At 64.1% G+C, this 14,553-nt stretch overlaps 1 protein-coding gene across 1 annotated transcript; it reads right to left on the bottom strand.

The window, feature by feature from the left end:
* Positions 1 to 1,025: 1,025 nt before the first annotated feature.
* Positions 1,026 to 13,496, bottom strand: NECTIN4 (nectin cell adhesion molecule 4). Its single transcript, XM_006907872.2, has 9 exons — positions 13,421 to 13,496; positions 5,919 to 6,278; positions 4,459 to 4,749; positions 3,573 to 3,693; positions 2,588 to 2,736; positions 2,312 to 2,468; positions 1,972 to 2,047; positions 1,608 to 1,682; positions 1,026 to 1,339 (listed from the first exon to the last, which is right to left on the bottom strand). Exons 1-9 carry the CDS (start codon positions 13,494 to 13,496, stop codon positions 1,115 to 1,117), a joined length of 1,530 nt encoding a protein of 509 aa, XP_006907934.1. The 3' UTR covers positions 1,026 to 1,114.
* Positions 13,497 to 14,553: the final 1,057 nt, after the last annotated feature.

Below are 14,553 nucleotides of genomic sequence, written 5' to 3'. Positions count from 1 at the left end.
GCAGGGTTCGGGCACGAACTCAGGGATTCCAGCAGAAACAGACCTTGTCTAACCCAGGCTCCGTCCAGAGAAACTAGCAGAAAAGCCCAAGGCAGCGGCCCCAAGACTCCTGGGCGAAGTGGACATGCTCGCCCTTCACCGGGACGCCCGCCCTCCTCAGCTGTGGTCACTGCCCTCTCTCCTCGATGCCACAACTGAACCAGGAGTCCTTGTCACCAAGTCCCAACGCTCTCCACAGATCACAAACAACTGTGGACACAACTAAGAAAAGAGAGAAGGTAGAGAGGGGCCGAGGAGACTCAGACCCGAGGGCCAAGGGCCGAGGGCCCTGCCTCCCCGCCCAGGGCCACAGGCTCACACCCCGAACTCAGACGGCACAGAGGCCGCCCAGGTAAAGATGCCTTAGGAAGACTACACCTCAGAGCCACAGGAAGTGACCCCCGGGCGGTCTGAGCGAAGTCTGGCTCTACTGAATTCCCGCCTAAGCCAGCCCCGCCTCCAGCAGTCCCAGCAATCACAAGCACTGATAGAAATCGAGGCTTTTCTCTGATTAGAGGCCTCAGAGCCTTGTCCTGAAAAGAGCCCTTGGCAGGCTTATTTACACAGTCTGTACATGGGCATCCCCGGGCCACCAGAGGGCAGCTGGCTTCTTCCCCACCAGTGAGCCGCGGGCACCCCCAGGCCGCGGTCCCTCAGGAGGCCGGCCTCCAGCCTCCGCGTGAGTAATACTGCTCTGGGTCTGAGGAAAGTGCCTGCCACGGCAGGCAGAGGCCACATAGCCACACACACCAGCGGCCAGTCGGCCGGCCCAGGCAGCCGCCGCGTCCTGCGGCACACGCGGCACCGGTCACCTGGACTCGGACGCGGCAGCATGGTGACGCCCAGGCACAGTCGCACCTCCGTGCACAGTCAGCCGACGCTCACACCAGCACAAGCGCACGGGCAGTGACCTGCACACACAGGAGGGGGGCTCGACCAGCGGGCCCTCCGTGGAGGACAGAAAGGTTGGAGGAAAAGGTCGAAAGGTCGAGCAGTCCATGGGGGGGCATACCCCCCTAAGGAATGGGGTGTTCAGGCCACTGAGCAGGAGGGGCCGGGCGTGGGGGGGCCTGGGTCAGACCAGGTGCCCCCGGCCGTTGATGTAGATGCCATTGCCACTGGGCTTGGCCCGCAGCGTCCCATTCTCCTGCACAAAGTGGGTCATGGCCAGCTTGATGCCTTCATCCCGGCCGTCCTCGTCCTCGGCACGGCCGGAGCCCGGGGTCAGCAGCTCTGTCTGCGTCTCCGTCTCCCGCACGGTGGTCAGCGTGGAGTAACTGCGGCCCTCTGGCTCTTCACTCTGGGGACCAAGCGTGGGGTGGCGCAGGGGGGGTCACGTTGGGTACCAGGCGGGGGCGGCTGGACCTGAGGGCCGTGGGCTCGGGGGGCGGAGGTCAGGTACCAGCACAGTCGCGGCTGTCTCAGGGGTGTGCGGCCTGGGGGTGGGCGGCAGGATTGGGCTTGGGGCTGGGACATGGAGACCCAGGGCATGGGGGGTGCATGGGCGGCCCGAGCCAGGGCTGAGGCAGGGGCCTGGTGAGGGATGCGCGTGGGGCCAGGGGCCTCACCATCACGGAGCAGCTGCTGTTGTCCTTGAGACTTTCAGAGTGGCCCTCGGCCCTCAGCCCCACACTCTCCTCCGGCTGCGGGGCCCAGACACGGGAGAGCGATCAGAAGGGGGCTCAGCCTCCCGGCTGTCTGCTCCTAGCTGTCTGCCCCACCCTGCTCCCTAGCACCTGTCCCCCACCCAGCCCGGCCACTGCAGCCCTGCCCTGGACCAGTACTGGGGCAGCTCCCCGGAGAGACCAGGCCAGTGATGAAGGGACCCTGTGCAGGAGCCCGGCAGACCCTGGGCAGCTCTGGGCCAGTGGCCAGAGCGGGTGGCAGCAGAGGGCCCCGCAGCTGCGGAGCGCACCTGGGCACAGCACACACCTGGTTCCTGGGGTCCGCGTGGTGGGAGTGCAGCCTCCGGATGGAGTTCTCTCTGGTCAGCGTCAGCTCCTCTTCGCTGGGAGAGAACCCTGGTCAGTAGCTGGGGGCGGTCCCCGGGGAAGCCCAGCCTGGCTGGGCCTGTGGGGGCGGGGCTGGAGGGTGCGGGTGCAGGTGGGGGCTGCAGGTGGGGGTGCAGCTGAGAGCATGCGTGCCATGTGCGAGCGTGTGTCCTTGGGGACACCAGGCACATGGATCCGACCCTCGGGTGGCAGCATGGCGGCCCTCACTGGCCACGGCCCCGTCCCCTCCCCCTTCCCATGTGCCTGGGGGTGGGACTCACTATTTCTGCGTCATCTGCTGGGCCTTGCGCCGGTGGTACCGGGACATCAGCAGCACCACGGCCACCAGGAGGCAGAGCAGGAGCCCTGCGATGACGCCCACCACCACCACCGAGGCCGACACCAGGTCCACCTGCTTCCCGGAGCTTTCCTGGGGGTCTGTGGGGCCAGGCCGCTGTCTGAGGTGGACGCCCAGCTCTCCGCCCCGCCCAGCCCCTCGGCCCAGCTCCTCGCCCAGTTCCCCGTCTCGGCCCAGGACCTGTCTGCCTGGTGCTTACCAAGAACCTCCACGGTGACCTGAGAGTCCCTCGACGACAGCTCATTGCTGACGTGGCACACATAGGTGCCACTGTGCTCCACGGTCAGCGGAGGGAAGCCCAGAGTGTCCCCGTCCACGCGCACCCCACTCGGCAGAGGCCCGTCCAGCCTGGAGGACAGGGAAGCTGACGGGTGCCAGCTGGGCGGGCTCGGCTGCCACCACCCAACATGCCCAGGCTGCTCCCCATCCCCCTTCCCCATGACGTCACCGAGAGCCGCGGGCTGTTCCCACGGCGCCCCTCCCTGCCCCCAGCAGGTCTAGGCAGAGGCCCCTTCTCCCTGCCGCCCAGCCTGACCCGGGCACCCCCAACACACGCGTGCCACCCCGCAGGCTCCCACGGGCATCACATGACCCAGCAGTGGACGCCAAGTACACACGATAGTCCACACGACAGGACACTTCACTGCGGCCTGGGCTGGATGTGCGTGGCAAAGGTGACCGCACACCCCAGCCTTGGAGCTAGCTGCGTGCAGAGCCCAGGGACAAAGCTCTGGGCACGAGGCCACGTGCCTTCCTCGGGCTCATGCACAGGAGCCCTGGACCCCTCCCTGGCTCTCCCAGACCCTGGAAGAGCTGAGTGTCGTCGAGGGAACTGGGGGAGGTGGCACTGGCACTGCTGTGGGGTCAGTCGGTGTCACAGCCATCGAGTCAGCCTACTGCGTGTCTTACCCACCGTAGGACTTTGCACAAATTGTGCAGTATCAATATGTAAATACAGCATTATACTTCATCATTTAAAAGCTACGAAATAAAGCCAAGGCCTTATTAGCTGGTTCCCCACCAATGACCATGTGCCCTGGACTCCCAATGCAGGCCAGTCATGTTTGGTGTATCGGTCTGAACTCGTGCCCCAATTTATTTGGGGTTCAGCATATATTGTCCCAGCCCATACTGAGTATACGCTGGCCTTAGCGGGAAAGACCCTTGTCCCAAGCGACGCTCACCGTGTCCAGTTGTAAGAGGGAGGGGGCTGCCCTTCGCTCAGGCACCTGAGCGTGGCCCCTTCTCGGCCAACCTGCCACAGCTTCCTGTCTTCAAGGCCCCTCACAGAGGCCTCGGCAAGGACTGGAGCAGAAGGGAGGATGAGGAGAAGTGGGAGTGAGGCCTCCCACCCCCTGTTCCTCGAAGGGCCCCCGCCCCAGGCCCCACCCCGCCCCAGAGAGCCGCCTCTGCCCTTCCCCCTCCTGCTCATCGGCTGCCAAGCAGCCCGGACAGGCTGGCTGCTCACTGCACGCCTCCTCCTTCCCTAATCAGGGGGTCTGCCCTGGGTGGCCAGTGTAAGGAGCCTCTAAGTGCCTCAGCAAGTGACAGGTCACTTCTGAGTCCCCTGCGATGCCCACGAAGCGCCAGTCACATGGCAGGCGCTCAGGGAATGTGGCCTGGCTCTTCCAGGCCCAACGGCCCTGCCCACTCCCTCATTTCTGCCTCCGCTGCCCGGGCTGGGGTAGTGTGAGCAGAAAACCACCCCATCTGCCCGTCTGCCTGGCGGCCGGAGCGCCCAGCGGGACACGCCGAGACGACCTGGCCCCCCCAACCCTGTACCCCCGAGAGCTCTGCAAAGTGGGCTCACTCTGCTGACAAAGTGAGACCCAGGCTTGTCCCGAGTTGGCCCTACACCCTAAGCTGTGCATTCCACAGAAGCACTTGACTCCGCGTGTGCATGTGATACTCCCAAGAGCCCGGGAAGCAGGGCGACCCCCTTTGTAAAGGAGGGTACCGAAGGCGGCAAGTCTGGGCTGGGCTCCCTGCTCTCTGCCCTGGGCACAGCGTGGCCACAGGACTGGGGCTGCCTGGCGCCTCGCCTCGCCGTCCCAAGACCCAAGCACTCACAGGCCACTCGGAGGGTGTAGGTGATCCTGCGGCTCTGCAGCAGGCCGGGGTGGGACACCACGCAGGTGAGTGGCTGCCCGTTCATGCTGCGGCTGGGCACCAAATGGAACTCGGACGTGACAGCGGCTGAGCGGGGGTGCTTGAAGGAGTGGCTGGATGCCAGGCCCTTGACCTCGGTGTCCCAGGTGACGTTGGGGGCCGGGCTGCCCTCTGCAGTGCAGGAGGCGGCCAGTGTCAGGCCCTGGCCCTCTTCCAGCGCTGGCCCGGGGTTCAGCGAAGGCAGCGGAGGCACTGCGGGAGCACCACCGTCACAGCCCCGTCAGGAGGCCCCGGCCCGCCCGCCACCCCGCCCATGTGGAGAGTGTCCTCTGCTTCCACAGAGACAGAGCAGACGAGCGCTAGGATTTCATCTTTGTGCCCTTGTCCAATGTTTGTATCTTTTACAATGAGCATGGGTCATTTTTGAATGAAAACAACAATGCAATTAAAAAACTAACCAGGTAACATATACAATAATAATAGCACCATTTATTAAGCACTTCCTACGTGCCAAGTGCTACGCTAAACACTTTACAAACATCTCATTGAACCCTGTCAGCAAAACATCAAGATAGATAGAAACCACTGTCCTTGAGTCATAGACGAGGAAACGGATGCCCAGGGACATTAAGTGACTCGTCCCAGATCACCGGGTGCTGAGGTCGGGGTTCCACTGCGAGGCTGTTGTTACAGACTCCCACGTGGATAAAGAGAAATTATGATTTATTTTGATCTTCATGACGTTAACAGCCCAAGCAAAGAGAATGGAAAAGAGTGACCTTGAGCATAAGTGTAGGGCATCTGGGGACCACAAATGCCCACAGTACAACATGGGGGTTTAAAGGGCAATTGTGGTCTCCACCCACATTCACTGAGGGTCCAGATCAAGAAAGATGTTAGCCCCACGGGGCCGAGGTGTCCAGGGTGGGCTTGAACGAGTGTCTTTGGTAGGACTGTTGTAAAAACCAGCAAGTCTAGCTCGGAGGAGAGGAGAGCTGAGTGGGCCGTGAGAAAGGGCCTCTAATTCGAAACGCAGCTACAGGACAGTCACCATGGGCCTGGGTCATGTGCGAGGCCTTGTGCGTGAGCTGGGCAGGAATGGGGGTGCAGGGAGACCTGGAAAGGCACGCCAGGTGAGGGACCAAGGTGGGCACGGCTGGGGGAGGGGTGCTGGCTGTTTCTGGGAGCAGAGGGGAGAGGGCAGGACAGAGAGAATAAGCCGGGGCCGCGTGGCCCCGAAGGGCAAGAGAAACCGAGAAGGAGACGTCGGTGAACGAAAGGGAGCAGCTCCCAACACGCAGGCGCGGCCGAGGCGGGGAGAGCGCTCCCGGACTGCAGGGCCGCGCGGGCTGCGTGCGGACCTCCCCTGTGCGAGGGCCACCCGCGCCTGTCCCCCCACCCCGCCCGGGGCCCCTGCTTACCCAGCACACGGAGCCGCAGCCGGGCCTGGAAGCTGCCGGCGGGGAAGGTGCTGACGCGGCACTCGTACTCGCCCTCGTCCGCCTGCACCGCGTGCCGCAGCAGCACCGCGCCGTCCAGGGGGCTCCGCGGAGGAGGCGGCCGCTCCACCCGGCCCTCGTAGGTCGTGCCCACGTGCAGCCCGTACTTGGAGTTCAGCAGCGCCAGCTCCCGGGCACCCTCGCCGGCGTCCACCCGGGCCCAGGACACCTGCTCCACCTGCTCATCAGGGCCCCCTCGGTAGAAGCAGGGCAGCTTTGCATCCTGGCCCAGCACCACCGTCACCAGGTCCAAGGTCTCCAGCTTGCCAGCCCGGCACCGGCCTGCAGCAGCAGACAGAGGCAGCCAGGGTTAGGGGTGTGGCCAGAGCCGGGGACACCCACACTGTGATCATGACAGCAAAGGCAGTGGGGACTCCTGCAGCATTTATGCTTGCAAAGGACCTTCGGTCCATGACCTCATTACATCCGCAGGACTTGCCCAAGAGGTAGGTGTCATCATCCATTTACCAGATGAGAAACTGAGACCCAGGGAGGAAGTGACTTGCCCAGGCCGGGCCCACGAGGTGTGGCGCAGTCACGCCCTCTCCTAGCCCAGGACTGCATCCTGGGCGATTGCAAGGTGGAGGCGCACGCATAGCAACCAGGGAAGGCCGTGGGCAAACTTGTTCTACTAAAGGGGGAAAGTGAACGCTTTCAGGACAGTGGCCAGGAGCCAGGCACGGGAAGGGGCCCTCCCAGGAGGCCCTTCGGAGCATTCTTCTCATGGCTTGAAGATGAGAGACCTGGATTCCCAGAGAGAGGAAGGCGTCCTGTGTGGGAGGAACGGCATGAACCGAGGCTCAAAGGCAGAAGCGTGCAAGTCAGAAAGGCCGCAGGTCAAAGGCCCAGAAAGACGAGGTCCAGGCAGACACAGAGTGACAGGGTCAGAGCGGTGAGTGTGAACAAGAGTCGGAAGACCAGAGCGACCAGCGATGCAGGGCGAGTCTTCTGCGTGTTGACAAGGAACAGCGTGAAGCACTCAGCCTCATTCGCAAAGGCGGCTCCATTTCCTGCCCGGATGAAATGTGAGATCAGTTCGTGTGGAGATAGAAATGGACACGTGTGTGATCATTTCTGACTTAGAGTTCAGTGCTGTGCTGCAGGCCAGCTGTGAGAGGGGGCTCAGGCATGAGTCGGGTGGGATCAGGAGGCAGAGACACCCAAAAGGCATCCCGGGCGAGGGACCAGGTGAGCACGCCCCGAGGCGGTGGGGTCAGGAAGCAGAGGGGAGGGCAGAACCGGGCGGAACCAATCAGCCAGGACCTTCCTCACCAGGCAAAAAGATTCAGACTTGGTCGTGGGAGTCCCTGATGTGTGAGGCCAGGGGTGCTGTGTCCCCGAACACTAGGACCTGCTGCTGCTGGGTGGAAAGGGACAGGTCCTGGGGGAAACTCGGCAGGACCTGGTGACTGATCAGAAAGAGAGATGAGACCTCAAGATGACGCCTGGGTTTCTAGGGTGACCGACATAAGAGGGAGGCGTGGCCTGGGGAGCTCACAGATGGCAGAGTGGGGGGAACAGACTTGGAGCCGTGGGATGGACATGGAGGCGTGGCCTGGGGAGCTCACAGATGGCAGAGTGTGGGGAACAACAGACTTGGAGCCATGGGATGGACATGCGAGACGCAGAGGCCCCCCGGGGTGCAGGGGCCTGCCTGGAAGTGTTTGCAGCAGCCCCCAGGGGCCCTGCCGTCGTCCAGCACCTGGTTGGCACTGGGCCTCCTCCCTCCATCTGGGTGGCTCCTACTCATGCCGCGGACGCACTTGGATGCCACCTCCTCCTGGAGGCCGGCCTCCCAGCCACCTCAGGCAGAGTCAGGTGCCCTCCCCTCCCATGGCAGCTGCCTCTGCACCTCACAGTACTTTATCCCAGAGACTGTGGTTGGTATTTTCTTATCTGCTTCACCCACCAGACTAAGCTCCTCGGAGTAGAAAGTGGCTCTCGCATCACATGTGGAGGCACGGGTTCTGATTTGGGCTTCCTCTGGGAGCACGTGGTCTGCATGCCTGGCACATACGTGGTGCTCAGTTAATGCTTATTGATGGACTGGATGAATGAATGAGTGAATGAATGAATGAGAGATAGGCAGAAGGAACAAGTGGACTAAGGAGAATGAGCAGTCCGTGCTTCGGCTGGACAGGGAGGGAGTTGGTGTGGCAACCTTGGGGTGCAGGCAGGGTAGGCTCGCCAGCGGGGCTCGCTGCCAAAGGGGGCCCTCCAGACCAGCTGGGGGAGGAGTAGGGCGTGGAGGGGCAGGCACGGAGGGGCAGGGAAGCCCACTAGAGAAGACCTGAGGGTCCAGTGAGGCAGAGCCTGGGGCCTGCTGGAGCTGGGAGGGTGCAGCGGGACAGGACAGACCAGCAGGGCCAGATACCAGGGCCCTGAGCTGCCTGAGCTGGTTGGTCCCACCCAGTCCAGCCTGGGAGAGTCCAGCTGAGCACCCACACCCCTGCCGGGCGGTCTGCCGAGGAAGGCCGGAGGTGGGCTCGAGGCGGGGGCATCGCAGGACGTCCCCTGCTGCAGACACTGGTGCCTGACTGAGCCCTGCCCCATCAGGACACTCAAACCCTTCTAAAGACATTTCTGGGACGACGTCAGATGACATAGTTCTCATTCCCACTCTTACACTTGAAGCAGTCTGTACCCTCCCCGCCACGAATCACCCACATTTTCCCAAAAAATACCTTCTCAGGCACAACAGACATCGACGGCCCGACACATGCCTGAGCCCACGGTCCCCACGACAAGCCCAGGCTTTGCAGAATGAGGAGCCCAGCAAAGCGCATCTCCCACAGCCCACCGTCCCAAGTCCGGTATTTAGAGGGAGCATCTCAGGAGGGGACAGCACCCTCGCACTCGCACACACGTGTGCGTGTGCACACTTACACGCCCAGGCACACACATGGGGCTCGAGAATCCACATCCTGGGCAGAATGTACCCGGGGCCCAGACTCTCAGGGAAGCCTCCTCCTCCTCTCCCCGACCTGGCGCTGACTTGGCATCAGCATGATGACGTCACCAGAGCAAAGGAGACGCACCACCTGCCTAGTGAGGTCACCGCGCGGGCATGTGGTGGCCAGGCCAAGCCCATGGACCCTTCTGCTGCAAATAGTCTGCTGAGGTTGATGGACGCGGCGGGCCGGGCCCTCCGCCCTCTGACCCTCCCGCCCTCCTCCCGGAGCACCAAGCCGGCCAGGAGCCCTGGTGATTCAGACCCAGCCACAGCCACCACCTTGCGCAAGGGAGAGAACAGGCCCAACTGGCCAGACGGGATCCCTGCCCTCAGCCTCCCCACCCTGGCCAGGCCCCCATGGCCTCCTTGGGGCCCTGCCCTGCGTACCCGCCCGCCGATCCCAGACAGGCCCTCCATCCCGGCTCGGGCTGCCTGGCTGCTCCCCACCCTGTGCTCAGGTCCCGACGCTCCCATCTGTGTGGGGGCCTGGCCTCTGATCTCAGGAGGGGAAACTGAGGCCAACAGTTGCAGTGTCTCTGGGGAAGGAGGCTGCTCCTTATGAGGGCCTCCCTCTACCAGCACCCCGGCCAGTACGCATAGGGCCCCAGAGGCAGGTGTGTGAGGCAGAAGGCGCGTGAATCCATCGTGTCTGAATGCACAGTGCTGGGCGAGGGCCCCTGGCTGGTCCGCACACAGGCGAGGCCGTCTCCCCACATGAACCATGCGAGCCCCATCCTCAGGAGCGGGGAAGGCGTGTGGGAGCCCAGCCACGCTCCACCCGCGACCCTGGCCACGAGCTCTGCACGCAGAGCAAATATTTCGACGTGGGTCTCCCTTGGCTCTCGCGCGTCTCCCTGTCTCAGCTGCCGGTGGTCAGTGGTGTGAGGCTCTGTGTCTGGAGTGTCACCCAGGCTGTCCTCACAACTCACCCCAGACTGATGGGCAGAGTCATCTCAGGTGGAGGGACCAGGAGATGAGGTCATTGTCCCTCTAGGGGATAGAAAGTTGCCATCCACGGCTCCCCAGGGAACAGAACAAACCCTTGCCCCTCGGGTTCCCACCGGGACCCCCAGCCGTTCGCAGGCCCAGCACCTCTGGCCCCCAGCAGGCCTCTCCTTGGGAACGTCTGTCGGGCCTGTGCTGCCACCACCACCAGAAGCAGCTCCAGCTCCAGGCCTAGGGGAAGGGTTGGCTGCTGTGGCTTTGCGGGAAGGGGGCTCCAGCCTGGGGTGGAAGAGGGATCCAAGCGAGTCAGGGGCTCACGCTCCTTTGTTAACTGTGGTCCTCCCTCGCTTCCACCCGAGAGCTGAAAGATGTGGGCGACGCTGGGGTGAGAAAGCCCCGCCGTCCAGGACAGGTGACATAAACCGCCCGGCGAGCTTGGCCTTGGAGCGCGAAGGAACTTTGAAAACCAGGAGAGTCCCTCTCTGCCTTCATCCCTCTCCCACACCTACCCGCATCGCCCTAAGCCCCCCCAGCTTAGTGAGAGTTTCCCAGCCTGGGCAAAGCGCCCACCCACCAATTAGTGTGGGGAGGGGGGCCACCCCAACGCAAAGGGAGAGGAGAACAATAGGGAAGGGCAGGCCTTGAGGCAGCCCCGGCCCTGGCCCAGACACAGCGCCCAGCACAGATAAGTCCCCTAAACCCCCGGAGCCAGTCTGAGCCCGGCTGAGTCACCACAACAGCCACACTGTGGGTGGGAGATGGAGGATTCAGCTTCTCCCAAACTCCCGGGATCCTCCCCCCACCACCACCTCAGTCTCAGTCCGGTCCCCTCCACCCACCCAGTGCGGCCGACGCGGCCTCGGGACACACCGGCTTGAAACGGGCAGGTGGGCAGGGAACTAGGCAGAGACCAGAGGCCCGTCCCAGTTACAGCGCCCCCGATCTTCACAGCCCTCAGGGCCTTGGGGGCCCCAGTCTTGAGCTTCACCTTCTGTCCCAGATGCAGCCCCCCAGGCTCCCGGCCCCTGGCCCCACTCATCTCACACCCGTCCTTCTCTGGGCCAGACGGGGTTAGAAAGGGTGCTCAGCACCTTCTCCTCACAGGGCGCACCCCACACCCCCTTTGCCTGGGGGACCCCAGGGTCCCAAGGTGGTGGTCTAGAGGCTGTGACCAGGGACTCTGCTGAGTCCTCACTGCCATCTCTGCGGCTGGGACCCCTTAGCACAGCCCCTAGAACAGCAGGGCGGGGCCGAGGTCACTGCGCTAGCCCCGGCCTCCTTTCCGGGCACCCCCCAGGCCGTGGGTGGGTCCCACAGGGCGCCCCCTCAGTGAACGGAGTAGGACCAGGGAGGGGACCTCCCTGTCCAGGAAAGCCAATCTCAGACACAAAGCAGATCCACCTCAGAGGACAGAGAAGCCCTCAGCCTCTGATCTGGGGCCCAGTTGGGCCCAGGAAAGATCTAGGAGGAGGGTCTCGCTGAGGGGTGCCTGTAGATTTGGGGCCCTCAGCCCCAGGCCAGGAGGTGGGGGAGGAGGCAGGGAGCGGACCCCACCCGGGAACTCATCCCATTAAGGAGAAACAAAGAGCTGTGGTGCCAGGCACCTCCCTCGCCAGGCGCCTCTCAAGAGCCAGCGCCTCTGGGGTGGGGCAGAACCCTGGGGCTCAGGGCACCAAAGGCCTGGGGTCGGGGTGGGGGGTACAAGGTGTAGCAGTGAAGGGCAGAAGGCAGCACCCTAGTCCCCACTCAGTGAACTGGCCAGGACCTTTCCCCGTCATCACCACGGCCAGACTGGCCAGCACTGAGCGCACCTCAGTCAGAGCTGGACAGTCATGCATAGAACCCCAAGCTGGCGGGCCCGAGGGGCCATCCAGTCCTGCCTCTTGGTCTCCTGAAGCTCAGTTTCTGAGGCACCCAAGGTCGCCCAACAGATTAATAGCAGAAATGGGGCCAGAACCCAAGGCTCTGGCTTCTCAGTCCAAGGTTTTTTCAGAGATGAGAAACACTCGCGCTTCCTGGAAGCCACTGAGAATCCTAAACACAGAGTAGCCGGAAGCGGGTGGACCCAGCCCTCAGCCCCGCTCCAGCTCTGTGTGGGTGACGCAGCAGTAAAGTGGGGGCTCGTTGGACACCAGCCTCCTGGGACGACCCTGGGGCCAGGCTGCCTCCCTACCAATAGCCCCCGTCCGGCAGGCCCTGGGCAAGGTGGTGGGGGGTGGCGCCCTAACTAGGAGGGGGTCTCCTGTCCCCTTACAAACATGGCTCTGTGTCTGGAGGACGGTGGCAGAGCCTCGTCTTGTTCACACCTGCGTCTGCGGCGTCTAACGCCCTGCTGTGCCCCCGAACACACCAGGCGGGCAGGCGGGAGGCAGGAGAGCACACACCGACCCCGCTTGTGTTCCCGACCCTGGTCTGCTGGCCTGTCTCCTCCGGCCCTGTAGGAGACACGACCTCTCCAGTCTTGTCCAAGTCCCAAATGTCATGACTCCACCGTTTAAGAGAGGGAGACCCTGGTGAGAAGTGGCTGCCAGGTCCCCAGCCTCAGCAGCCAGGCCCCACCCTCTTGGACTAAGCAAGGGACAAAGTTGTCTGAAAGATGAGGATTAAGATGTGAGGGCAGGGGGCCGGCAGGGGGAGCTCAGCCGCCCCCCTGTGATGGGAGGCCAGCCATTGCCCCTTCCACTGCACGGTCGGAGGGTGGCAGCCCCAGCATCAGCTGGGGGGTGCGGTGAGTGACGTCACTGCTGGGCCTGCTGGTCAACCAGCTCGCTTCGCTGCTCCTGGGACTGGGACTCCAACTGTCCTACCCAGACAGGCCCCCGTGGTCCCGAGGGGGCAGCTGTCTCAGTCACTCACTGCCCTGCCACCGCCGGGGAGTCTGCCTGGTCGTGCACGCGAGCACACGCCCTGCCCCAGCTGCGGGTCACAAACTCCTGCCGTTCTACCTGCTTCATAATTGAGAAAGTGGGGGGATGGGATGAACTAGGGGACCACACTCGACCTAGAAAGTACCCTGCCCTAGACCCCGACTCACCGGAGCAATCACCCTGCCACCACCCTGGCATGTAAGACTGGCTCCGGGGAGAGAGAGGGGCCACAGGCCTCCAGGTCCTCCGGGGCGTCGCAGAGAGGGATGAAACGAGCCGTTCCCGTCAGGCCGACACCAGCTCAGCCCGACACCAGCTCAGCCCTGAGTCAGCCCCGCTCCAGTCAGCAGTTCCCAGCCCAGGGTGGATGCCCCCAGGGTGGACGCCCCCTGGGGACCGGGCAAGCAGGGCCTGCGCCTCCTCCGCCCTGCCCGACGGAGCTCGGCCACCTATCTGCATTCAGAGGCAGCTCCGGCCTGGGCGAGGCCATCGGGAGCCCCGGAGTGACCTGTCCAGGGCTGGAAGGGGACGGAAGGGGGCAGAGGGGAGGAGGGGCGGGGAGCACTGCTGGCAGCTGGGGTGGCGACAGGAGGAAGAGGGCGAGTGCGTGCCCGCGCGGGCTCGGAAGCGAGGGGCCCGGTGGTCCGGGCCAGGCCTACCTGCAAGGGACGCCAGCAGCAACAGCAGCAGCCGGGCCGCAGGCCTCCACCTGTCGGCTCCCAGGGACAGGGGCATTGGTCCGAAGGCAGAGCTGCCCAGCCCGTCCGAGGTCCCGCCGACTTCCCCCTGGGAGCCGCTCTAGGGCTGGATCTGGAGCCGGCCAGGAAGGCAGAGCGTCACGGAGTCCGCGGGCCCCAACACGCCTGCCTGTCCCCCACGGTTTCTGCTAAGGGACCCAGGCGTGCCACCCACCAGCTGCAGCTACCCTCTCAAGGGGCCGTGATGGGAGCTCCGAGTGCCCCCAGAGCTGCTTCCCACGCTGTGGCCAACAGCGACGGCAGAAACCTGGGAACCTGCTTAGCAGGTCAGAACAGGTGCGTCCCAGGGGGCTGGGCCTGGCACAGACTCGGCAGCAGCCACCACCCCCACGGCCTGGGCCAGCTAATGGGCGCCCGGGAGGGAGGGAGGAGAGGCCTGGGGTGAGGAGGGGCCTGGGGTGAGGAGGGGCCTGTGGGGGTTCCCACCCTCTGCTCTGGGCTTTACCTGGCAGCCAGTGGAAGGGGCTGTGGAGGGAGGAGGAGCCGTGGGGCTGGTGGGGGTGGGCAGGAGGCCGGGTGGCTCACAGCGGGGCAGCAGGCTGGGAGCAATGGGGTATGGCCCTGAGAGTGGGAAGGGGCCTGAGCATCCCGTGCCCGCCAGCCACCGCCTGGCCAAGGTCCCCAACAGCGGCTCCTCCTGAGGGATGAACTGGTGCCCAGAGCTCACACAGCCAGACGGACGGCTGGCTCAGACTACTGTGTCCCTGAGGCGAGCAGTCCAGAGACCCCTGGGAAAGGGCCAAAGTGAGCCCCACTCCCGCCGTGTCGGAGAAGCCAAGGGACTGAGCGAGGACCGACCCGCAGACCCGGGCGTCCCTCTGGATGGGCCCGCTCAGCAGCTGCCAGAACTGCCACCTGGCCCAGAGCCCTGTGCGGCCATGTACAGCCCCAGGGCACGGGGCCCTCCGCCACCTGCATGGCCATCTGGCCCGCACGTCTCAGACACTGGACAAGACCGCATGTCTGGACTTTGCAGGACACCCTTCATTTCAAAGACTCTGTTTCCTCCATGTTCCCTTGGCCTCTGCTAGTCC

The sequence above is a fragment of the Pteropus alecto genome, unplaced genomic scaffold, assembly GCF_000325575.1.
Source record: "Pteropus alecto unplaced genomic scaffold, ASM32557v1 scaffold101, whole genome shotgun sequence".
NCBI lineage: Eukaryota > Metazoa > Chordata > Mammalia > Chiroptera > Pteropodidae > Pteropus > Pteropus alecto.
Note: the sequence above shows the minus strand (reverse complement) of the source record. Positions and strands in the feature narration are given on the sequence as shown.

Bases quoted from the DNA above. Each gene is read 5' to 3' on its own strand.
- NECTIN4 (XM_006907872.2), bottom strand. From the start codon at position 13,496: ATGCCCCTGTCCCTGGGAGCCGACAGGTGGAGGCCTGCGGCCCGGCTG. The intron at 2,048-2,311 runs GTGAGTCCCACC...GTTCTCTCCCAG, and splicing joins CAGCAGATGACGCAGAAATA to CGAAGAGGAGCTGACGCTGA. The intron at 1,340-1,607 runs GTGAGGCCCCTG...CTTGGTCCCCAG, and splicing joins ACAGCAGCTGCTCCGTGATG to AGTGAAGAGCCAGAGGGCCG.